Below are 26,562 nucleotides of genomic sequence, written 5' to 3' on the forward strand. Positions count from 1 at the left end.
TTAAGATTTAGGTCTTATTTTTTGCGATCTACTTACTTTTAGGTTTGCGTGTACATTTTATAGCAAACTGACACTCACCCGTTTTGATTTTGTGGTTCGACGGTTGTTCCGCGGATTTCCGGATTTTTTCCACTTTTGATCGCGCCCCCACGAAAATGTCGGAAAACTCGCGAATCTATCCCAACTGGAACCCCAACGCTCTGCGGAGCAACTCCCTGTCGGACTGCCACTGGAAGCTGTGCCTCCAGTTCATGGACCGCCACCAGAATCTGCTGCCCCAGGAGCAGCTGCTCGCGCTGGCCCACATCTTTGCCAACACACAGCTGTTGCTGCGCGGCGACGAGGACCAAACAATGGAGCTGGTGCTGGACCTGGCCAAAGATCAACTTCCGGTGGGCACTGCGGTTGAGGTGGAGAATTTTGAGAATCGCTGCTTGGAAAGGGAGGGCGAACCGGAGTTTCCGGATGTGAGTCCGGTTGTTGAGATGGAGGCGTTGGAGATTTCCGCTTCGCGCGACGGTGAGGGGGATGGTGAAGAGGAACCGGAAATCGACTCAAGCCCGGACGTTGAAATTAATCAAACTTCGCCGCCAGCGGAGCCCAAAGATGCGACTCCGGAACCCAAAGTAGATCCGCAGGTTGTTAACAAGGTCATTCGCGTCGTTCCTGCCGTCGACACGATCACAATAGAATCCGTGTACAGCAATTTGATTCTGTTTGACCAAAATTTTGAGAAAACGCAAGCTTTTTTCAACCGTCTCAATTGTGGACGCCTCGAAGTGGTCTTAAAACAGAACATTGACCTATCGTACAGTGCAACAGTCAAAGTTGACCGGCACGTCTTGGCCAAGGCATCCGGCAAAAAGAGCGGTAAAGCTCAAACAAGGGCCATTAAGCTATTTTTCACAAGCTTGCGCAATCATTGCTACAGAATTGAAACACTTGCCGTAAGTTTGAAAATTTGACCGTAGGTCATTTCTTCATTTAATAAACAAAAAACCATTCCAGCCCAAATCGATGTTCCAATCGACCACGAACGTCGTCCCGCGGCTGACCGCCCAACAGCTGCAGCAAGCCAACTCGCCGGACCGGATCAACGAAAGTAACGTTGGCTTCCGGATGCTGCAGAAAATCGGCTGGACGGGGGGGCCTCTTGGCGCGAAAGCCCAGGGCCGGCTGGACCCGATCGAGAGTAGCACGCTTCGCAAAGGTCGCGCCGGAATCGGTGCGCCCCTGGAGGACACCATCGAACCGGCCCACTACCGGCAGGTGATGACGGACTTTCGAGCTCGGAACGAAGGGCGCCCGCTAGTTTTTAGCCCGGAGTTTACCAAGCAGGAGTGTGTTGGGCTGCAAAGGTGAGAAATCATTTGTAAGGGTGTTTGTGAGAGTGACCAAAATTAACAAAGTGTCCGGAATTACCAAAATAACTAAAATTGACTAAATGATCAAAATGACCAAATTGATCAAAATGAACAAAATTACCAAAATAACTAAAATTGACTAAATGATCAAAATGACCAAATTGATCAAAATGAACAAAATTACCAAAATAACTAAAATTGACTAAATGATCAAAATGACCAAATTGATCAAAATGAACAAAATTACCAAAATGGCTAAATTGATCAAAATGACCAAAATGGCTGAAATGATCAAAAGACCTAAATGATCAAAATGACTAAAATCAAAATCAAAATTGCCAAATCGACCAAAATGATCAAATTGACCAAATTGCTCAAAATGACCAAATCGACCAAAATGATCAAATTGACCAAAATGAATAAAATGACTAAAATGATCAAAATTTCCAAAACGACAAAAATTATCAAAATGGCCAAAGTGACGAAAATGACCAAAATGATCAAAATGACCAAAATGATAAATTGATCAAAACGATCAAAGTGAACAAAATGACCAAAATGGCTAAAATGATCAAAATGACCAAAATGATCAAAATGACCAAATTGATCAAAATGAACAAAATGACCAAAACGACCAAAAAGATCAAAATGACTAAAAATGATCAAAATGAACCAAAAAGATCAAAATGATCAAAATGACCAAATTGATCAAAATGATCATGGGTAAAATGATCAAAATTACCAAAATGATCAAAATGACCAAAACGACCAAAAAGATCTAAAAGATCAAAATGATCAAAATGACCAAAAAGATCAAAATGATCAAAATGAACAAAATGACCAAAATGATCAAAATGACCAAAATGATCAAAATGGCCAAAATGATCAAAATGACCAAATTGATCAAAATGAACAAAATTACCAAATTGATCAAAATGGCCAAAATGACCAAAATGATCAAAATGACTAAAATGATCAAAATGACCAAAATGATCGAAAGGATCAAAATGGCCAAAATGATCAAAATGACCAAATTGACCAAAATGACCAAAATGGGTAAAATGATCAAAATGAACAAAATGATCAAAATGACTAAAATGATCAAAATGATCAAAATGACCAAAATGATCGAAAGGATCAAAATGACCAAAAAGATCAAAATGACTAAAATGATCAAAATGGCCAAAACGACCAAAATGATCAAAATGACCAAATTGATCAAAATGAACAAAATGACCAAAACGACCAAAAAGATCAAAATGACCAAAAAGATCAAAATGATCAAAATGACCAAAAAGATCAAAATGACTAAAAAGATCAAAATGGCCAAAATGACCAAATTGATCAAAATGAACAAAATGATCTAAATGGCCAAAATGACCAAATTGATCAAAATGATCATGGGTAAAATGATCAAAATTACCAAAATGATCAAAATGACCAAAACGACCAAAAAGATCTAAAAGATCAAAATGATCAAAATGACCAAAAAGATCAAAATGATCAAAATGAACAAAATGACCAAAATGACCAAAATGATCAAAATGGCCAAAATGATCAAAATGACCAAATTGATCAAAATGGCCAAAATGATCAAAATGACCAAATTGATCAAAATGACCAAAACGACCAAAAAGATCTAAAAGATCAAAATGATCAAAATGACCAAAAAGATCAAAATGATCAAAATGAACAAAATGACCAAAATGATCAAAATGACCAAAATGATCAAAATGGCCAAAATGATCAAAATGACCAAATTGATCAAAATGACCAAAACGACCAAAAAGATCTAAAAGATCAAAATGATCAAAATGACCAAAAAGATCAAAATGATCAAAATGAACAAAATGACCAAAATGACCAAAATGATCAAAATGGCCAAAATGATCAAAATGACCAAATTGATCAAAATGACCAAAACGACCAAAAAGATCTAAAAGATCAAAATGATCAAAATGACCAAAAAGATCAAAATGAACAAAATGACCAAAATGATCAAAATGACCAAAATGATCAAAATGACCAAAATGATCAAAATGACCAAATTGATCAAAATGACCAAAACGACCAAAAAGATCTAAAAGATCAAAATGATCAAAATGACCAAAAAGATCAAAATGACTAAAATGATCAAAATGACTAAAATGATCAAAATGACCAAAATGATCGAAAGGATCAAAATGACCAAAAAGATCAAAATGACTAAAATGATCAAAATGGCCAAAACGACCAAAATGATCAAAATGACCAAATTGATCAAAATGAACAAAATGACCAAAACGACCAAAAAGATCAAAATGACCAAAAAGATCAAAATGATCAAAATGACCAAAAAGATCAAAATGACTAAAAAGATCAAAATGGCCAAAATGACCAAATTGATCAAAATGAACAAAATGATCTAAATGGCCAAAATGACCAAATTGATCAAAATGATCATGGGTAAAATGATCAAAATTACCAAAATGATCAAAATGACCAAAACGACCAAAAAGATCTAAAAGATCAAAATGATCAAAATGACCAAAAAGATCAAAATGATCAAAATGAACAAAATGACCAAAATGACCAAAATGATCAAAATGGCCAAAATGATCAAAATGACCAAATTGATCAAAATGGCCAAAATGATCAAAATGACCAAATTGATCAAAATGACCAAAACGACCAAAAAGATCTAAAAGATCAAAATGATCAAAATGACCAAAAAGATCAAAATGATCAAAATGAACAAAATGACCAAAATGATCAAAATGACCAAAATGATCAAAATGGCCAAAATGATCAAAATGACCAAATTGATCAAAATGACCAAAACGACCAAAAAGATCTAAAAGATCAAAATGATCAAAATGACCAAAAAGATCAAAATGATCAAAATGAACAAAATGACCAAAATGACCAAAATGATCAAAATGGCCAAAATGATCAAAATGACCAAATTGATCAAAATGACCAAAACGACCAAAAAGATCTAAAAGATCAAAATGATCAAAATGACCAAAAAGATCAAAATGAACAAAATGACCAAAATGATCAAAATGACCAAAATGATCAAAATGACCAAAATGATCAAAATGACCAAATTGATCAAAATGACCAAAACGACCAAAAAGATCTAAAAGATCAAAATGATCAAAATGACCAAAAAGATCAAAATGATCAAAATGAACAAAATGACCAAAATGACCAAAATGATCAAAATGGCCAAAATGATCAAAATGACCAAATTGATCAAAATGACCAAAACGACCAAAAAGATCTAAAAGATCAAAATGATCAAAATGACCAAAAAGATCAAAATGATCAAAATGAACAAAATGACCAAAATGACCAAAATGATCAAAATGGCCAAAATGATCAAAATGACCAAATTGATCAAAATGACCAAAACGACCAAAAAGATCTAAAAGATCAAAATGATCAAAATGACCAAAAAGACCAAAATGATCAAAATGAACAAAATGACCAAAATGATCAAAATGACCAAAATGATCAAAATGACCAAAATGATCAAAATGACCAAATTGATCAAAATGACCAAAACGACCAAAAAGATCTAAAAGATCAAAATGATCAAAATGACCAAAAAGATCAAAATGATCAAAATGACCAAAAAGATCAAAATGATCAAAATGAACAAAATGACCAAAATGATCAAAATGACCAAAATGATCAAAATGGCCAAAATGATCAAAATGACCAAATTGATCAAAATGAACAAAATTACCAAATTGATCAAAATGGCCAAAATGACCAAAATGACTAAAATGATCAAAATGACTAAAATGATCAAAATGACCAAAATGATCGAAAGGATCAAAATGGCCAAAATGATCAAAATGACCAAATTGACCAAAATGACCAAAATGGGTAAAATGATCAAAATGACCAAAATGACCAAATTGATCAAAATGAACAAAATTACCAAAATGATCAAAATGACCAAAATGATCAAAATGACCAAATTGATCAAAATGACCAAAACGACCAAAAAGATCTAAAAGATCAAAATGATCAAAATGACCAAAAAGATCAAAATGATCAAAATGACCAAAAAGATCAAAATGATCAAAATGATCAAAATGGCCAAAATGATCAAAATGACCAAATTGATCAAAATGAACAAAATTACCAAAAAGATCTAAAAGATCAAAATGATCAAAATGACCAAAAAGATCAAAATGATCAAAATGAACAAAATGACCAAAATGATCAAAATGACCAAAATGATCAAAATGACCAAATTGATCAAAATGGCCAAAATGACCAAAATGATCAAAATGACTAAAATGATCAAAATGACTAAAATGATCAAAATGACCAAAATGATCGAAAGGATCAAAATGGCCAAAATGATCAAAATGACCAAATTGACCAAAATGACCAAAACGACCAAAAAGATCTAAAAGATCAAAATGATCAAAATGACCAAAAAGATCAAAATGACCAAAATGATCAAAATGACCAAAATGATCAAAATGACCAAATTGATCAAAATGACCAAAACGACCAAAAAGATCTAAAAGATCAAAATGATCAAAATGACCAAAAAGATCAAAATGATCAAAATGATCAAAATGGCCAAAATGATCAAAATGACCAAATTGATCAAAATGAACAAAATTACCAAAAAGATCTAAAAGATCAAAATGATCAAAATGACCAAAAAGATCAAAATGATCAAAATGAACAAAATGACCAAAATGATCAAAATGACCAAAATGATCAAAATGACCAAAATGATCAAAATGACCAAATTGATCAAAATGACCAAATTGATCAAAATGACCAAAACGACCAAAAAGATCTAAAAGATCAAAATGATCAAAATGACCAAAAAGATCAAAATGATCAAAATGATCAAAATGAACAAAATGACCAAAATGATCAAAATGACCAAAAAGATCAAAATGGCCAAAATGATCAAAATGACCAAATTGATCAAAATGAACAAAATTACCAAATTGATCAAAATGGCCAAAATGACCGAAATGATCAAAATGACTAAAATGATCAAAATGACTAAAATGATCAAAATGACCAAAATGATCGAAAGGATCAAAATGGCCAAAATGATCAAAATGACCAAATTGACCAAAATGACCAAAATGGGTAAAATGATCAAAATGACCAAAATGACCAAATTGATCAAAATGAACAAAATTACCAAAATGATCAAAATGACCAAAATGATCAAAATGACCAAAACGACCAAAAAGATCTAAAAGATCAAAATGACCAAAAAGATCAAAATGATCAAAATGACCAAAAAGATCAAAATGATCAAAATGAACAAAATGACCAAAATGATCAAAATGACCAAAATGATCAAAATGACCAAATTGATCAAAATGACCAAAACGACCAAAAAGATCTAAAAGATCAAAATGATCAAAATGACCAAAAAGATCAAAATGATCAAAATGATCAAAATGGCCAAAATGATCAAAATGACCAAATTGATCAAAATGACCAAAACGACCAAAAAGATCTAAAAGATCAAAATGATCAAAATGACCAAAAAGATCAAAATGATCAAAATGAACAAAATAACCAAAATGATCAAAATGACCAAAATGATCAAAATGACCAAAATGATCAAAATGACCAAATTGATCAAAATGAACAAAATGACCAAAACGACCAAAAAGATCAAAATGACTAAAAATGATCAAAATGAACCAAAAAGATCAAAATGATCAAAATGACCAAATTGATCAAAATGATCATGGGTAAAATGATCAAAATTACCAAAATGATCAAAATGACCAAAACGACCAAAAAGATCTAAAAGATCAAAATGATCAAAATGACCAAAAAGATCAAAATGATCAAAATGAACAAAATGACCAAAATGATCAAAATGACCAAAATGATCAAAATGGCCAAAATGATCAAAATGACCAAATTGATCAAAATGAACAAAATTACCAAATTGATCAAAATGGCCAAAATGACCAAAATGATCAAAATGACTAAAATGATCAAAATGACCAAAATGATCGAAAGGATCAAAATGGCCAAAATGATCAAAATGACCAAATTGACCAAAATGACCAAAATGGGTAAAATGATCAAAATGAACAAAATGATCAAAATGACTAAAATGATCAAAATGACTAAAATGATCAAAATGACCAAAATGATCGAAAGGATCAAAATGACCAAATTGATCAAAATGACTAAAATGATCAAAATGGCCAAAACGACCAAATTGATCAAAATGATCATGGGTAAAATGATCAAAATTACCAAAATGATCAAAATGACCAAAACGACCAAAAAGATCTAAAAGATCAAAATGACCAAAAAGATCAAAATGACTAAAAAGATCAAAATGATCAAAATGAACAAAATGACCAAAATGACCAAAATGATCAAAATGGCCAAAATGATCAAAATGACCAAATTGATCAAAATGACCAAAACGACCAAAAAGATCTAAAAGATCAAAATGATCAAAATGACCAAAAAGATCAAAATGAACAAAATGACCAAAATGATCAAAATGACCAAATTGATCAAAATGACCAAAACGACCAAAAAGATCTAAAAGATCAAAATGATCAAAATGACCAAATTGATCAAAATGAACAAAATTACCAAATTGATCAAAATGGCCAAAATGACCAAAATGATCAAAATGACTAAAATGATCAAAATGACTAAAATGATCAAAATGACCAAAATGATCGAAAGGATCAAAATGACCAAATTGATCAAAATGACTAAAATGATCAAAATGGCCAAAACGACCAAATTGATCAAAATGATCATGGGTAAAATGATCAAAATTACCAAAATGATCAAAATGACCAAAACGACCAAAAAGATCTAAAAGATCAAAATGATCAAAATGACCAAAAAGATCAAAATGATCAAAATGAACAAAATGACCAAAATGATCAAAATGACCAAAATGATCAAAATGGCCAAAATGATCAAAATGACCAAATTGATCAAAATGAACAAAATTACCAAATTGATCAAAATGGCCAAAATGACCAAAATGATCAAAATGACTAAAATGATCAAAATGACCAAAATGATCGAAAGGATCAAAATGGCCAAAATGATCAAAATGACCAAATTGACCAAAATGACCAAAATGGGTAAAATGATCAAAATGACCAAAATGACCAAATTGATCAAAATGAACAAAATTACCAAAATGATCAAAATGACCAAAATGATCAAAATGACCAAATTGATCAAAATGACCAAAACGACCAAAAAGATCTAAAAGATCAAAATGATCAAAATGACCAAAAAGATCAAAATGATCAAAATGACCAAAAAGATCAAAATGATCAAAATGATCAAAATGGCCAAAATGGCCAAAATGATCAAAATGACCAAATTGATCAAAATGAACAAAATTACCAAAAAGATCTAAAAGATCAAAATGATCAAAATGACCAAAAAGATCAAAATGATCAAAATGAACAAAATGACCAAAATGATCAAAATGACCAAAATGATCAAAATGACCAAATTGATCAAAATGGCCAAAATGACCAAAATGATCAAAATGACTAAAATGATCAAAATGACTAAAATGATCAAAATGACCAAAATGATCGAAAGGATCAAAATGGCCAAAATGATCAAAATGACCAAATTGACCAAAATGACCAAAACGACCAAAAAGATCTAAAAGATCAAAATGATCAAAATGACCAAAAAGATCAAAATGACCAAAATGATCAAAATGACCAAAATGATCAAAATGACCAAATTGATCAAAATGACCAAAACGACCAAAAAGATCTAAAAGATCAAAATGATCAAAATGACCAAAAAGATCAAAATGATCAAAATGATCAAAATGGCCAAAATGATCAAAATGACCAAATTGATCAAAATGAACAAAATTACCAAAAAGATCTAAAAGATCAAAATGATCAAAATGACCAAAAAGATCAAAATGATCAAAATGAACAAAATGACCAAAATGATCAAAATGACCAAAATGATCAAAATGACCAAAATGATCAAAATGACCAAATTGATCAAAATGACCAAAACGACCAAAAAGATCTAAAAGATCAAAATGATCAAAATGACCAAAAAGATCAAAATGATCAAAATGATCAAAATGAACAAAATGACCAAAATGATCAAAATGACCAAAAAGATCAAAATGGCCAAAATGATCAAAATGACCAAATTGATCAAAATGAACAAAATTACCAAATTGATCAAAATGGCCAAAATGACCGAAATGATCAAAATGACTAAAATGATCAAAATGACTAAAATGATCAAAATGACCAAAATGATCGAAAGGATCAAAATGGCCAAAATGATCAAAATGACCAAATTGACCAAAATGACCAAAATGGGTAAAATGATCAAAATGACCAAAATTACCAAATTGATCAAAATGAACAAAATTACCAAAATGATCAAAATGACCAAAATGATCAAAATGACCAAAACGACCAAAAAGATCTAAAAGATCAAAATGACCAAAAAGATCAAAATGATCAAAATGACCAAAAAGATCAAAATGATCAAAATGAACAAAATGACCAAAATGATCAAAATGACCAAAATGATCAAAATGACCAAATTGATCAAAATGACCAAAACGACCAAAAAGATCTAAAAGATCAAAATGATCAAAATGACCAAAAAGATCAAAATGATCAAAATGATCAAAATGGCCAAAATGATCAAAATGACCAAATTGATCATAATGACCAAAACGACCAAAAAGATCTAAAAGATCAAAATGATCAAAATGACCAAAAAGATCAAAATGATCAAAATGAACAAAATAACCAAAATGATCAAAATGACCAAAATGATCAAAATGACCAAAATGATCAAAATGACCAAATTGATCAAAATGAACAAAATGACCAAAACGACCAAAAAGATCAAAATGACTAAAAATGATCAAAATGAACCAAAAAGATCAAAATGATCAAAATGACCAAATTGATCAAAATGATCATGGGTAAAATGATCAAAATTACCAAAATGATCAAAATGACCAAAACGACCAAAAAGATCTAAAAGATCAAAATGATCAAAATGACCAAAAAGATCAAAATGATCAAAATGAACAAAATGACCAAAATGATCAAAATGACCAAAATGATCAAAATGGCCAAAATGATCAAAATGACCAAATTGATCAAAATGAACAAAATTACCAAATTGATCAAAATGGCCAAAATGACCAAAATGATCAAAATGACTAAAATGATCAAAATGACCAAAATGATCGAAAGGATCAAAATGGCCAAAATGATCAAAATGACCAAATTGACCAAAATGACCAAAATGGGTAAAATGATCAAAATGAACAAAATGATCAAAATGACTAAAATGATCAAAATGACTAAAATGATCAAAATGACTAAAATGATCAAAATGACCAAAATGATCGAAAGGATCAAAATGACCAAATTGATCAAAATGACTAAAATGATCAAAATGGCCAAAACGACCAAATTGATCAAAATGATCATGGGTAAAATGATCAAAATTACCAAAATGATCAAAATGACCAAAACGACCAAAAAGATCTAAAAGATCAAAATGACCAAAAAGATCAAAATGACTAAAAAGATCAAAATGATCAAAATGAACAAAATGACCAAAATGACCAAAATGATCAAAATGGCCAAAATGATCAAAATGACCAAATTGATCAAAATGACCAAAACGACCAAAAAGATCTAAAAGATCAAAATGATCAAAATGACCAAAAAGATCAAAATGAACAAAATGACCAAAATGATCAAAATGACTAAAATGATCAAAATGACTAAAATGATCAAAATGACTAAAATGATCAAAATGACCAAAATGATCGAAAGGATCAAAATGGCCAAAATGATCAAAATGACCAAATTGACCAAAATGACCAAAATGGGTAAAATGATCAAAATGACCAAAATGACCAAATTGATCAAAATGAACAAAATTACCAAAATGATCAAAATGACCAAAATGATCAAAATGACCAAATTGATCAAAATGACCAAATTGATCAAAATGACCAAAACGACCAAAAAGATCTAAAAGATCAAAATGATCAAAATGACCAAAAAGATCAAAATGATCAAAATGATCAAAATGATCAAAATGACTAAAATGATCAAAATGACCAAAATGATCGAAAGGATCAAAATGACCAAAATGATCAAAATGACCAAATTGATCAAAATGACCAAAACGACCAAAAAGATCTAAAAGATCAAAATGATCAAAATGACCAAAAAGATCAAAATGATCAAAATGACCAAAAAGATCAAAATGATCAAAATGATCAAAATGGCCAAAATGGCCAAAATGATCAAAATGACCAAATTGATCAAAATGAACAAAATTACCAAAAAGATCTAAAAGATCAAAATGATCAAAATGACCAAAAAGATCAAAATGATCAAAATGAACAAAATGACCAAAATGATCAAAATGACCAAAATGATCAAAATGACCAAAATGATCAAAATGACCAAATTGATCAAAATGACCAAATTGATCAAAATGACCAAAACGACCAAAAAGATCTAAAAGATCAAAATGATCAAAATGACCAAAAAGATCAAAATGATCAAAATGATCAAAATGAACAAAATGACCAAAATGATCAAAATGACCAAAAAGATCAAAATGGCCAAAATGATCAAAATGACCAAATTGATCAAAATGAACAAAATTACCAAATTGATCAAAATGGCCAAAATGACCGAAATGATCAAAATGACTAAAATGATCAAAATGACTAAAATGATCAAAATGACCAAAATGATCGAAAGGATCAAAATGGCCAAAATGATCAAAATGACCAAATTGACCAAAATGACCAAAATGGGTAAAATGATCAAAATGACCAAAATGACCAAATTGATCAAAATGAACAAAATTACCAAAATGATCAAAATGACCAAAATGATCAAAATGACCAAAACGACCAAAAAGATCTAAAAGATCAAAATGACCAAAAAGATCAAAATGATCAAAATGACCAAAAAGATCAAAATGATCAAAATGAACAAAATGACCAAAATGATCAAAATGACCAAAATGATCAAAATGACCAAATTGATCAAAATGACCAAAACGACCAAAAAGATCTAAAAGATCAAAATGATCAAAATGACCAAAAAGATCAAAATGATCAAAATGATCAAAATGGCCAAAATGATCAAAATGACCAAATTGATCAAAATGACCAAAACGACCAAAAAGATCTAAAAGATCAAAATGATCAAAATGACCAAAAAGATCAAAATGATCAAAATGAACAAAATAACCAAAATGATCAAAATGACCAAAATGACCAAAATGATCAAAATGACTAAAATGATCAAAATGACTAAAATGATCAAAATGACCAAAATGATCGAAAGGATCAAAATGGCCAAAATGATCAAAATGACCAAATTGACCAAAATGACCAAAATGGGTAAAATGATCAAAATGACCAAAATGACCAAATTGATCAAAATGAACAAAATTACCAAAATGATCAAAATGACCAAATTGATCAAAATGACCAAAACGACCAAAAAGATCTAAAAGATCAAAATGATCAAAATGACCAAAAAGATCAAAATGATCAAAATGACCAAAAAGATCAAAATGATCAAAATGATCAAAATGGCCAAAATGGCCAAAATGATCAAAATGACCAAATTGATCAAAATGAACAAAATTACCAAAAAGATCTAAAAGATCAAAATGATCAAAATGACCAAAAAGATCAAAATGATCAAAATGAACAAAATGACCAAAATGATCAAAATGACCAAAATGATCAAAATGACCAAATTGATCAAAATGGCCAAAATGACCAAAATGATCAAAATGACTAAAATGATCAAAATGACTAAAATGATCAAAATGACCAAAATGATCGAAAGGATCAAAATGGCCAAAATGATCAAAATGACCAAATTGACCAAAATGACCAAAACGACCAAAAAGATCTAAAAGATCAAAATGATCAAAATGACCAAAAAGATCAAAATGACCAAAATGATCAAAATGACCAAAATGATCAAAATGACCAAATTGATCAAAATGACCAAAACGACCAAAAAGATCTAAAAGATCAAAATGATCAAAATGACCAAAAAGATCAAAATGATCAAAATGATCAAAATGGCCAAAATGATCAAAATGACCAAATTGATCAAAATGAACAAAATTACCAAAAAGATCTAAAAGATCAAAATGATCAAAATGACCAAAAAGATCAAAATGATCAAAATGAACAAAATGACCAAAATGATCAAAATGACCAAAATGATCAAAATGACCAAAATGATCAAAATGACCAAATTGATCAAAATGACCAAATTGATCAAAATGACCAAAACGACCAAAAAGATCTAAAAGATCAAAATGATCAAAATGACCAAAAAGATCAAAATGATCAAAATGATCAAAATGAACAAAATGACCAAAATGATCAAAATGACCAAAAAGATCAAAATGGCCAAAATGATCAAAATGACCAAATTGATCAAAATGAACAAAATTACCAAATTGATCAAAATGGCCAAAATGACCGAAATGATCAAAATGACTAAAATGATCAAAATGACTAAAATGATCAAAATGACCAAAATGATCGAAAGGATCAAAATGGCCAAAATGATCAAAATGACCAAATTGACCAAAATGACCAAAATGGGTAAAATGATCAAAATGACCAAAATGACCAAATTGATCAAAATGAACAAAATTACCAAAATGATCAAAATGACCAAAATGATCAAAATGACCAAAACGACCAAAAAGATCTAAAAGATCAAAATGACCAAAAAGATCAAAATGATCAAAATGACCAAAAAGATCAAAATGATCAAAATGAACAAAATGACCAAAATGATCAAAATGACCAAAATGATCAAAATGACCAAATTGATCAAAATGACCAAAACGACCAAAAAGATCTAAAAGATCAAAATGATCAAAATGACCAAAAAGATCAAAATGATCAAAATGATCAAAATGGCCAAAATGATCAAAATGACCAAATTGATCAAAATGACCAAAACGACCAAAAAGATCTAAAAGATCAAAATGATCAAAATGACCAAAAAGATCAAAATGATCAAAATGAACAAAATAACCAAAATGATCAAAATGACCAAAATGACCAAAATGATCAAAATGACTAAAATGATCAAAATGACTAAAATGATCAAAATGACTAAAATGATCAAAATGACCAAAATGATCGAAAGGATCAAAATGGCCAAAATGATCAAAATGACCAAATTGACCAAAATGACCAAAATGGGTAAAATGATCAAAATGACCAAAATGACCAAATTGATCAAAATGAACAAAATTACCAAAATGATCAAAATGACCAAATTGATCAAAATGACCAAAACGACCAAAAAGATCTAAAAGATCAAAATGATCAAAATGACCAAAAAGATCAAAATGATCAAAATGACCAAAAAGATCAAAATGATCAAAATGATCAAAATGGCCAAAATGGCCAAAATGATCAAAATGACCAAATTGATCAAAATGAACAAAATTACCAAAAAGATCTAAAAGATCAAAATGATCAAAATGACCAAAAAGATCAAAATGATCAAAATGAACAAAATGACCAAAATGATCAAAATGACCAAAATGATCAAAATGACCAAATTGATCAAAATGGCCAAAATGACCAAAATGATCAAAATGACTAAAATGATCAAAATGACTAAAATGATCAAAATGACCAAAATGATCGAAAGGATCAAAATGGCCAAAATGATCAAAATGACCAAATTGACCAAAATGACCAAAACGACCAAAAAGATCTAAAAGATCAAAATGATCAAAATGACCAAAAAGATCAAAATGACCAAAATGATCAAAATGACCAAAATGATCAAAATGACCAAATTGATCAAAATGACCAAAACGACCAAAAAGATCTAAAAGATCAAAATGATCAAAATGACCAAAAAGATCAAAATGATCAAAATGATCAAAATGGCCAAAATGATCAAAATGACCAAATTGATCAAAATGAACAAAATTACCAAAAAGATCTAAAAGATCAAAATGATCAAAATGACCAAAAAGATCAAAATGATCAAAATGAACAAAATGACCAAAATGATCAAAATGACCAAAATGATCAAAATGACCAAAATGATCAAAATGACCAAATTGATCAAAATGACCAAATTGATCAAAATGACCAAAACGACCAAAAAGATCTAAAAGATCAAAATGATCAAAATGACCAAAAAGATCAAAATGATCAAAATGATCAAAATGAACAAAATGACCAAAATGATCAAAATGACCAAAAAGATCAAAATGGCCAAAATGATCAAAATGACCAAATTGATCAAAATGAACAAAATTACCAAATTGATCAAAATGGCCAAAATGACCGAAATGATCAAAATGACTAAAATGATCAAAATGACTAAAATGATCAAAATGACCAAAATGATCGAAAGGATCAAAATGGCCAAAATGATCAAAATGACCAAATTGACCAAAATGACCAAAATGGGTAAAATGATCAAAATGACCAAAATGACCAAATTGATCAAAATGAACAAAATTACCAAAATGATCAAAATGACCAAAATGATCAAAATGACCAAAACGACCAAAAAGATCTAAAAGATCAAAATGACCAAAAAGATCAAAATGATCAAAATGACCAAAAAGATCAAAATGATCAAAATGAACAAAATGACCAAAATGATCAAAATGACCAAAATGATCAAAATGACCAAATTGATCAAAATGACCAAAACGACCAAAAAGATCTAAAAGATCAAAATGATCAAAATGACCAAAAAGATCAAAATGATCAAAATGATCAAAATGGCCAAAATGATCAAAATGACCAAATTGATCAAAATGACCAAAACGACCAAAAAGATCTAAAAGATCAAAATGATCAAAATGACCAAAAAGATCAAAATGATCAAAATGAACAAAATAACCAAAATGATCAAAATGACCAAAATGATCAAAATTACCAAAATGATCAAAATGACCAAATTGATCAAAATGAACAAAATGACCAAAACGACCAAAAAGATCAAAATGACTAAAAATGATCAAAATGAACCAAAAAGATCAAAATGATCAAAATGACCAAATTGATCAAAATGATCATGGGTAAAATGATCAAAATTACCAAAATGATCAAAATGACCAAAACGACCAAAAAGATCTAAAAGATCAAAATGATCAAAATGACCAAAAAGATCAAAATGATCAAAATGAACAAAATGACCAAAATGATCAAAATGACCAAAATGATCAAAATGGCCAAAATGATCAAAATGACCAAATTGATCAAAATGAACAAAATTACCAAATTGATCAAAATGGCCAAAATGACCAAAATGATCAAAATGACTAAAATGATCAAAATGACCAAAATGATCGAAAGGATCAAAATGGCCAAAATGATCAAAATGACCAAATTGACCAAAATGACCAAAATGGGTAAAATGATCAAAATGAACAAAATGATCAAAATGACTAAAATGATCAAAATGACTAAAATGATCAAAATGACTAAAATGATCAAAATGACCAAAATGATCGAAAGGATCAAAATGACCAAATTGATCAAAATGACTAAAATGATCAAAATGGCCAAAACGACCAAATTGATCAAAATGATCATGGGTAAAATGATCAAAATTACCAAAATGATCAAAATGACCAAAACGACCAAAAAGATCTAAAAGATCAAAATGACCAAAAAGATCAAAATGACTAAAAAGATCAAAATGATCAAAATGAACAAAATGACCAAAATGACCAAAATGATCAAAATGGCCAAAATGATCAAAATGACCAAATTGATCAAAATGACCAAAACGACCAAAAAGATCTAAAAGATCAAAATGATCAAAATGACCAAAAAGATCAAAATGAACAAAATGACCAAAATGATCAAAATGACTAAAATGATCAAAATGACTAAAATGATCAAAATGACCAAAATGATCGAAAGGATCAAAATGGCCAAAATGATCAAAATGACCAAATTGACCAAAATGACCAAAATGGGTAAAATGATCAAAATGACCAAAATGACCAAATTGATCAAAATGAACAAAATTACCAAAATGATCAAAATGACCAAAATGATCAAAATGACCAAATTGATCAAAATGACCAAAACGACCAAAAAGATCTAAAAGATCAAAATGATCAAAATGACCAAAAAGATCAAAATGATCAAAATGACCAAAAAGATCAAAATGATCAAAATAATCAAAATGGCCAAAATGGCCAAAATGATCAAAATGACCAAATTGATCAAAATGAACAAAATTACCAAAAAGATCTAAAAGATCAAAATGACCAAAAAGATCAAAATGATCAAAATGAACAAAATGACCAAAATGATCAAAATGACCAAAATGATCAAAATGACCAAATTGATCAAAATGGCCAAAATGACCAAAATGATCAAAATGAGTAAAATGATCAAAATGACTAAAATGATCAAAATGACCAAAATGATCGAAAGGATCAAAATGGCCAAAATGATCAAAATGACCAAATTGACCAAAATGACCAAAACGACCAAAAAGATCTAAAAGATCAAAATGATCAAAATGACCAAAAAGATCAAAATGACCAAAATGATCAAAATGACCAAAATGATCAAAATGACCAAATTGATCAAAATGACCAAAACGACCAAAAAGATCTAAAAGATCAAAATGATCAAAATGACCAAAAAGATCAAAATGATCAAAATGATCAAAATGGCCAAAATGATCAAAATGACCAAATTGATCAAAATGAACAAAATTACCAAAAAGATCTAAAAGATCAAAATGACCAAAAAGATCAAAATGATCAAAATGAACAAAATGACCAAAATGATCAAAATGACCAAAATGATCAAAATGACCAAAATGATCAAAATGACCAAATTGATCAAAATGACCAAATTGATCAAAATGACCAAAACGACCAAAAAGATCTAAAAGATCAAAATGATCAAAATGACCAAAAAGATCAAAATGATCAAAATGATCAAAATGAACAAAATGACCAAAATGATCAAAATGACCAAAAAGATCAAAATGGCCAAAATGATCAAAATGACCAAATTGATCAAAATGAACAAAATTACCAAATTGATCAAAATGGCCAAAATGACCGAAATGATCAAAATGACTAAAATGATCAAAATGACTAAAATGATCAAAATGACCAAAATGATCGAAAGGATCAAAATGGCCAAAATGATCAAAATGACCAAATTGACCAAAATGACCAAAATGGGTAAAATGATCAAAATGACCAAAATGACCAAATTGATCAAAATGAACAAAATTACCAAAATGATCAAAATGACCAAAATGATCAAAATGACCAAAACGACCAAAAAGATCTAAAAGATCAAAATGACCAAAAAGATCAAAATGATCAAAATGACCAAAAAGATCAAAATGATCAAAATGAACAAAATGACCAAAATGATCAAAATGACCAAAATGATCAAAATGACCAAATTGATCAAAATGACCAAAACGACCAAAAAGATCTAAAAGATCAAAATGATCAAAATGACCAAAAAGATCAAAATGATCAAAATGATCAAAATGGCCAAAATGATCAAAATGACCAAATTGATCAAAATGACCAAAACGACCAAAAAGATCTAAAAGATCAAAATGATCAAAATGACCAAAAAGATCAAAATGATCAAAATGAACAAAATAACCAAAATGATCAAAATGACCAAAATGATCAAAATGACCAAAATGATCAAAATGACCAAATTGATCAAAATGAACAAAATGACCAAAACGACCAAAAAGATCAAAATGACTAAAAATGATCAAAATGAACCAAAAAGATCAAAATGATCAAAATGACCAAATTGATCAAAATGATCATGGGTAAAATGATCAAAATTACCAAAATGATCAAAATGACCAAAACGACCAAAAAGATCTAAAAGATCAAAATGATCAAAATGACCAAAAAGATCAAAATGATCAAAATGAACAAAATGACCAAAATGATCAAAATGACCAAAATGATCAAAATGGCCAAAATGATCAAAATGACCAAATTGATCAAAATGAACAAAATTACCAAATTGATCAAAATGGCCAAAATGACCAAAATGATCAAAATGACTAAAATGATCAAAATGACCAAAATGATCGAAAGGATCAAAATGGCCAAAATGATCAAAATGACCAAATTGACCAAAATGACCAAAATGGGTAAAATGATCAAAATGAACAAAATGATCAAAATGACTAAAATGATCAAAATGACTAAAATGATCAAAATGACTAAAATGATCAAAATGACCAAAATGATCGAAAGGATCAAAATGACCAAATTGATCAAAATGACTAAAATGATCAAAATGGCCAAAACGACCAAATTGATCAAAATGATCATGGGTAAAATGATCAAAATTACCAAAATGATCAAAATGACCAAAACGACCAAAAAGATCTAAAAGATCAAAATGACCAAAAAGATCAAAATGACTAAAAAGATGAAAATGATCAAAATGAACAAAATGACCAAAATGACCAAAATGATCAAAATGGCCAAAATGATCAAAATGACCAAATTGATCAAAATGGCCAAAATGATCAAAATGACCAAATTGACCAAAATGACCAAAATGGGTAAAATGATCAAAATGAACAAAATGATCAAAATGACTAAAATGATCAAAATGACTAAAATGATCAAAATGACCAAAATGATCGAAAGGATCAAAATGACCAAATTGATCAAAATGACTAAAATGATCAAAATGGCCAAAACGACCAAATTGATCAAAATGATCATGGGTAAAATGATCAAAATTACCAAAATGATCAAAATGACCAAAACGACCAAAAAGATCTAAAAGATCAAAATGACCAAAAAGATCAAAATGACTAAAAAGATCAAAATGATCAAAATGAACAAAATGACCAAAATGACCAAAATGATCAAAATGGCCAAAATGATCAAAATGACCAAATTGATCAAAATGGCCAAAATGATCAAAATGACCAAATTGATCAAAATGACCAAAACGACCAAAAAGATCTAAAAGATCAAAATGATCAAAATGACCAAAAAGATCAAAATGATCAAAATGAACAAAATGATCAAAATGACCAAAATGATCAAAATGGCCAAAATGATCAAAATGACCAAATTGATCAAAATGACCAAAACGACCAAAAAGATCTAAAAGATCAAAATGATCAAAATGACCAAAAAGATCAAAATGATCAAAATGAACAAAATGACCAAAATGATCAAAATGGCCAAAATTATCAAAATGACCAAATTGATCAAAATGACCAAAACGACCAAAAAGATCTAAAAGATCAAAATGATCAAAATGACCAAAAAGATCAAAATGAACAAAATGACCAAAATGACCAAAATGATCAAAATGACCAAAATGATCAAAATGACCAAATTGATCAAAATGACCAAAATGATCAAAATGGCCAAAATGATCAAAATGACCAAATTGATCAAAATGGCCAAAATGATCAAAATGACCAAATTGATCAAAATGACCAAAACGACCAAAAAGATCTAAAAGATCAAAATGATCAAAATGACCAAAAAGATCAAAATGATCAAAATGAACAAAATGACCAAAATGACCAAAATGATCAAAATGGCCAAAATGATCAAAATGACCAAATTGATCAAAATGACCAAAACGACCAAAAAGATCTAAAAGATCAAAATGATCAAAATGACCAAAAAGACCAAAATGATCAAAATGAACAAAATGACCAAAATGATCAAAATGACCAAAATGATCAAAATGACCAAAATGATCAAAATGACCAAATTGATCAAAATGACCAAAACGACCAAAAAGATCTAAAAGATCAAAATGATCAAAATGACCAAAAAGATCAAAATGATCAAAATGACCAAAAAGATCAAAATGATCAAAATGAACAAAATGACCAAAATGATCAAAATGACCAAAATGATCAAAATGGCCAAAATGATCAAAATGACCAAATTGATCAAAATGAACAAAATTACCAAATTGATCAAAATGGCCAAAATGACCAAAATGATCAAAATGACTAAAATGATCAAAATGACTAAAATGATCAAAATGACCAAAATGATCGAAAGGATCAAAATGGCCAAAATGATCAAAATGACCAAATTGACCAAAATGACCAAAATGGGTAAAATGATCAAAATGACCAAAATGACCAAATTGATCAAAATGAACAAAATTACCAAAATGATCAAAATGACCAAAATGATCAAAATGACCAAATTGATCAAAATGACCAAAACGACCAAAAAGATCTAAAAGATCAAAATGACCAAAAAGATCAAAATGATCAAAATGACCAAAAAGATCAAAATGATCAAAATGAACAAAATGACCAAAATGATCAAAATGACCAAATTGATCAAAATGACCAAAACGACCAAAAAGATCTAAAAGATCAAAATGATCAAAATGACCAAAAAGATCAAAATGATCAAAATGATCAAAATGGCCAAAATGATCAAAATGACCAAATTGATCAAAATGAACAAAATTACCAAAAAGATCTAAAAGATCAAAATGATCAAAATGACCAAAAAGATCAAAATGATCAAAATGAACAAAATGACCAAAATGATCAAAATGACCAAAATGATCGAAAGGATCAAAATGGCCAAAATGATCAAAATGGCCAAATTGACCAAAATGATCAAAATGACCAAATTGATCAAAATGAACAAAATTACCAAATTGATCAAAATGGCCAAAATGACCAAAATGATCAAAATGACTAAAATGATCAAAATGACTAAAATGATCAAAATGACCAAAATGATCGAAAGGATCAAAATGGCCAAAATGATCAAAATGACCAAATTGACCAAAATGACCAAAATGGGTAAAATGATCAAAATGACCAAAATGACCAAATTGATCAAAATGAACAAAATTACCAAAATGATCAAAATGACCAAAATGATCAAAATGACCAAAACGACCAAAAAGATCTAAAAGATCAAAATGATCAAAATGACCAAAAAGATCAAAATGATCAAAATGACCAAAAAGATCAAAATGATCAAAATGAACAAAATGACCAAAATGATCAAAATGACCAAAATGATCAAAATGACCAAATTGATCAAAATGACCAAAACGAACAAAAAGATCTAAAAGATCAAAATGATCAAAATGACCAAAAAGATCAAAATGATCAAAATGATCAAAATGGCCAAAATGATCAAAATGACCAAATTGATCAAAATGACCAAAACGACCAAAAAGATCTAAAAGATCAAAATGATCAAAATGACCAAAAAGATCAAAATGATCAAAATGAACAAAATGACCAAAATGATCAAAATGACCAAAATGATCAAAATGACCAAAATGATCAAAATGACCAAATTGATCAAAATGACCAAAACGACCAAAAAGATCAAAATGATCAAAATGACCAAAAAGATCAAAATGATCAAAATGAACAAAATGACCAAAATGATCAAAATGACCAAAATGATCAAAATGGCCAAAATGATCAAAATGACCAAATTGATCAAAATGAACAAAATTACCAAATTGATCAAAATGGCCAAAATGACCAAAATGATCAAAATGACTAAAATGATCAAAATGACTAAAATGATCAAAATGACCAAAATGATCGAAAGGATCAAAATGGCCAAAATGATCAAAATGACCAAATTGACCAAAATGACCAAAATGGGTAAAATGATCAAAATGACCAAAATGACCAAAATGGGTAAAATGATCAAAATTGCCAAAATGATCAAAATGACCAAAACGACCAAAATGATCTAAAAGATCAAAATGACTAAAATGATCAAAATGACTAAAATGATCAAAATGACCAAAATGATCGAAAGGATCAAAATGACCAAAAAGATCAAAATGACTAAAATGATCAAAATGGCCAAAACGATCAAAATGATCAAAATGGCCAAAATGATCAAAATGACCAAATTGATCAAAATGAACAAAATGACCAAAACGACCAAAAAGATCAAAATGACTAAAAATGATCAAAATGAACAAAACGACCAAAAAGATCAAAATGATCAAAATGACCAAAAAGATCAAAATGACTAAAATGATCAAAATGGCCAAAATGACCAAATTGATCAAAATGAACAAAATGATCTAAATGGCCAAAATGACCAAATTAATCAAAATTATCATGGGTAAAATGATCAAAATTACCAAAATGATCAAAATGACCAAAACGACCAAAAAGATCTAAAAGATCAAAATGATCAAAATGACCAAAAAGATCAAAATGATCAAAATGAACAAAATGACCAAAATGATCAAAATGACCAAAATGATCAAAATGGCCAAAATGATCAAAATGACCAAATTGATCAAAATGAACAAAATTACCAAATTGATCAAAATGGCCAAAATGACCAAAATGATCAAAATGACTAAAATGATCAAAATGATCAAAATGACCAAAATGATCAAAATGACCAAAATGGCCAAAATGATCAAAATGACCAAATTGACCAAAATGACCAAAATGGGTAAAATGATCAAAATGACCAAAATGACCAAAATGGGTAAAATGATCAAAATTGCCAAAATGATCAAAATGACCAAAACGACCAAAATGATCTAAAAGATCAAAATGATCAAAATGACTAAAAAGATCAAAATGACTAAAAAGATCAAAATGACTAAAATGATCAAAATGAACAAAACGACCAAAAAGAACAAAACGACCAAAAAGATCAAAATGACTAAAATGATCAAAATGGCCAAAATGATCAAAATGACCAAAATGATCAAAATGACTAAAATGATCAAAATGACTAAAATGATCAAAATGACCAAAATGATCGAAAGGATCAAAATGACCAAAATGATCAAAATGACCAAATTGAACAAATTGACCAAAATGGGTAAAATGATCAAAATGACCAAAACGACCAAAATGATCTAAAAGATCAAAATGACTAAAATGATCAAAATGAACAAAACGACCAAAAAGAACAAAACGACCAAAAAGATCAAAATGACTAAAATGATCAAAATGGCCAAAATGATCAAAATGAACAAATTGATCAAAATGAACAAAAGACCAAAATGGGTAAAATGATCAAAATGACCAAAATGATCAAAATTACCAAAATGATCAAAATGACCAAAACGTGGTCAAAAAGATCTAAAAGATCAAAATGATCAAAATGACCAAAAAGATCAAAATGACTAAAATGATCAAAATGGCCATAACGACAAAAATGATCAAAATGATCAAAATGACCAAATTGATCAAAATAAACAAAATGAACAAAATGATTAAAATGATGAAATTTACCGAAATGATCATAATGGCTAAAATTATCAAAATGATGAAAATGTGTATAAAAGTGACAGTTCGTTCGTTGAACGTTTTTTTTTGCATGCTATTTTGAAATGAAGACCAATATGAACCTGTTATAAATTTGAGTTAAATCTATCCAATTTTGACTTATGGCAACTCAACGCTGGTTTTAACGAAATCTGAACGAATTTCTCTTATGGCAAGGAGAAACTCGTTTGAAATCATAGAAAAAAATAAAAAAAATTAAAATCACGCCTAAAAAATTACATGATTAAAAAAATGCAGCTGTATTTTAGAGATTTAAGTAACTTTTCCCCTGCCTCTTCCCCCCACCACCAGAATTGCCTCCCAGCTCCGGCTGGACGGTCGCGTTGTCAGCCTGCCAAAGGGCGTCAAGCGGTTCGCGGTGATGGCGCCGGAGCTGCCGCCGCAGGAAATTGTCCGCCGAGTCATGATCGAGAAGGACGCCAGCTTGAGCGGCCAGTACAGAGTTTTGCCGCCTAGGCGCAAAGGAAGGTGAGGCGATGGATCAGTGTTATTTTTGAAAAAAAATATGCTTATTTTGTGGATTTTTCAGTTTTTTAAAAGTAAAGTCTGCTTCCGACGTGGTCCCGGATTGTCCGGTAGCACCAGAATTGGTCAAGCCATCGAAAGACCGAAACGATTCGGAAGATTCGGAGAACGATTCTCAGTAAGCATGAATGTAAAGTGTGAAAGCTTAGCGTAATTTATTTTTACATTTTTAGATCATCGTCCGATGAGGAAGATTCACCTAACTCAGCGTAAGTGTGTGTTTAAAAATGTTCGATATCGGGAAATTCACAGGTCCTTGAGTTGTTTTAGATCACCCAATCGGCAGACAGACGACGCAATCCTAGACAGTTTGACTCAGTTCAAACCAATCCGGCCACTGCGGTCGCTCGAGGACGTGTATCACAACTTGGTGCTCATTGGCCACTCGATTGTCGAAACTGGCAAAGTGTTTAAGAAGGTGGGCTCGGGTTTGTTGCAGTTTACAAACGAGCCTACCCAGGATGGTGCCTTTTGCGCCAGGATTGCTGTTGGTGAGTTTGTTCTGGTCGAAGTTTGCGATCGGGGCCGGAAGCTGGCCAAAAGAGTTGTTGAGGCAGCATTTTTCAAGAAAGCGGCCATGTTTTGCTACCAGCTTACGGTAAGAACCGATTGTGGAAAGGGGTTTTTTTTTCTCTTAAAAAACTTTAATTTTCAGCCGAAAATTTCAAAGAAAAATTTGAGCACTGCAATTGCCAGAGAGGAATATAACATCGAGTTTTACAGAGATATGATCCTAAATTTTTCTAAGGATTGCGTTGAGCAAGAATTGGTTTTTAGTGCCGAGTTCACCAAACCTGAACGAAAAATGTTGCAGAGGTTTGTTTCCCTTGCATTATAACTACTTTGTAACCATGCTGGATTTGTTTTTGTCAATTTGCAGCTTTGCCCAAAGAATTAATTTGCGTGCGAATCAAATCGGATCAAAGAACGCCCGCCATTTGCGCGTTTACGGTCGGAGACTTCCCGCGCTGGCCATTGTCGAACGCATCGTTGTGCACAAAGATCCCGCCCTGAGCGCACGGTACGAGGTGACTCCGCCGAGGATCGGAGCACGAGTCGGTGGTGGAGACGGTTTGTGATTTTGTTGTAAGGAGTTCAAATAAATGATGCACCGTTTTTTTTTTAAAGAGTGTTTGTTTAAACCGAAATACGAAGTTCCGAAACCCTCAGATAATGTCAAATCCTTATTATGCAAAAACTGTGTTAAAATTAACCATAGCTGTAATCTGCAGTGAAAACTTTTTTAGAAACTAGCTTCGACAACTTCATAACATTCCTTCAGCGTGTAG

General features: G+C 30.2%; 1 protein-coding gene across 1 annotated transcript; it reads left to right on the plus strand.

The window, feature by feature from the left end:
* The first annotated feature begins 65 nt into the window (after positions 1-65).
* Positions 66-26,400, plus strand: LOC120432138 (uncharacterized). The gene is made up of 8 exons (XM_039597269.2): positions 66-947; positions 1,009-1,358; positions 25,040-25,216; positions 25,278-25,391; positions 25,447-25,482; positions 25,544-25,871; positions 25,929-26,089; positions 26,154-26,400. The coding sequence occupies exons 1-8, from the start codon at positions 156-158 to the stop codon at positions 26,350-26,352; spliced, it is 2,157 nt and encodes a 718-aa protein (XP_039453203.1). The 5' UTR covers positions 66-155; the 3' UTR covers positions 26,353-26,400.
* The last annotated feature ends 162 nt before the right edge of the window (positions 26,401-26,562 follow it).

The sequence above is a fragment of the Culex pipiens genome, chromosome 1, assembly GCF_016801865.2.
Source record: "Culex pipiens pallens isolate TS chromosome 1, TS_CPP_V2, whole genome shotgun sequence".
In the NCBI taxonomy this organism is placed as follows: domain Eukaryota; kingdom Metazoa; phylum Arthropoda; class Insecta; order Diptera; family Culicidae; genus Culex; species Culex pipiens.

What these genes read in the sequence shown, in the direction of transcription:
- LOC120432138 (XM_039597269.2), top strand. Translation starts at nt 156, where the DNA reads ATGTCGGAAAACTCGCGAATCTATCCCAACTGGAACCCCAACGCTCTG. An exon ending in GAAGATTCACCTAACTCAGC is followed by an intron (nt 25,483 to 25,543) that starts GTAAGTGTGTGT and finishes GAGTTGTTTTAG; the next exon opens with ATCACCCAATCGGCAGACAG. An exon ending in GAACGAAAAATGTTGCAGAG is followed by an intron (nt 26,090 to 26,153) that starts GTTTGTTTCCCT and finishes GTCAATTTGCAG; the next exon opens with CTTTGCCCAAAGAATTAATT.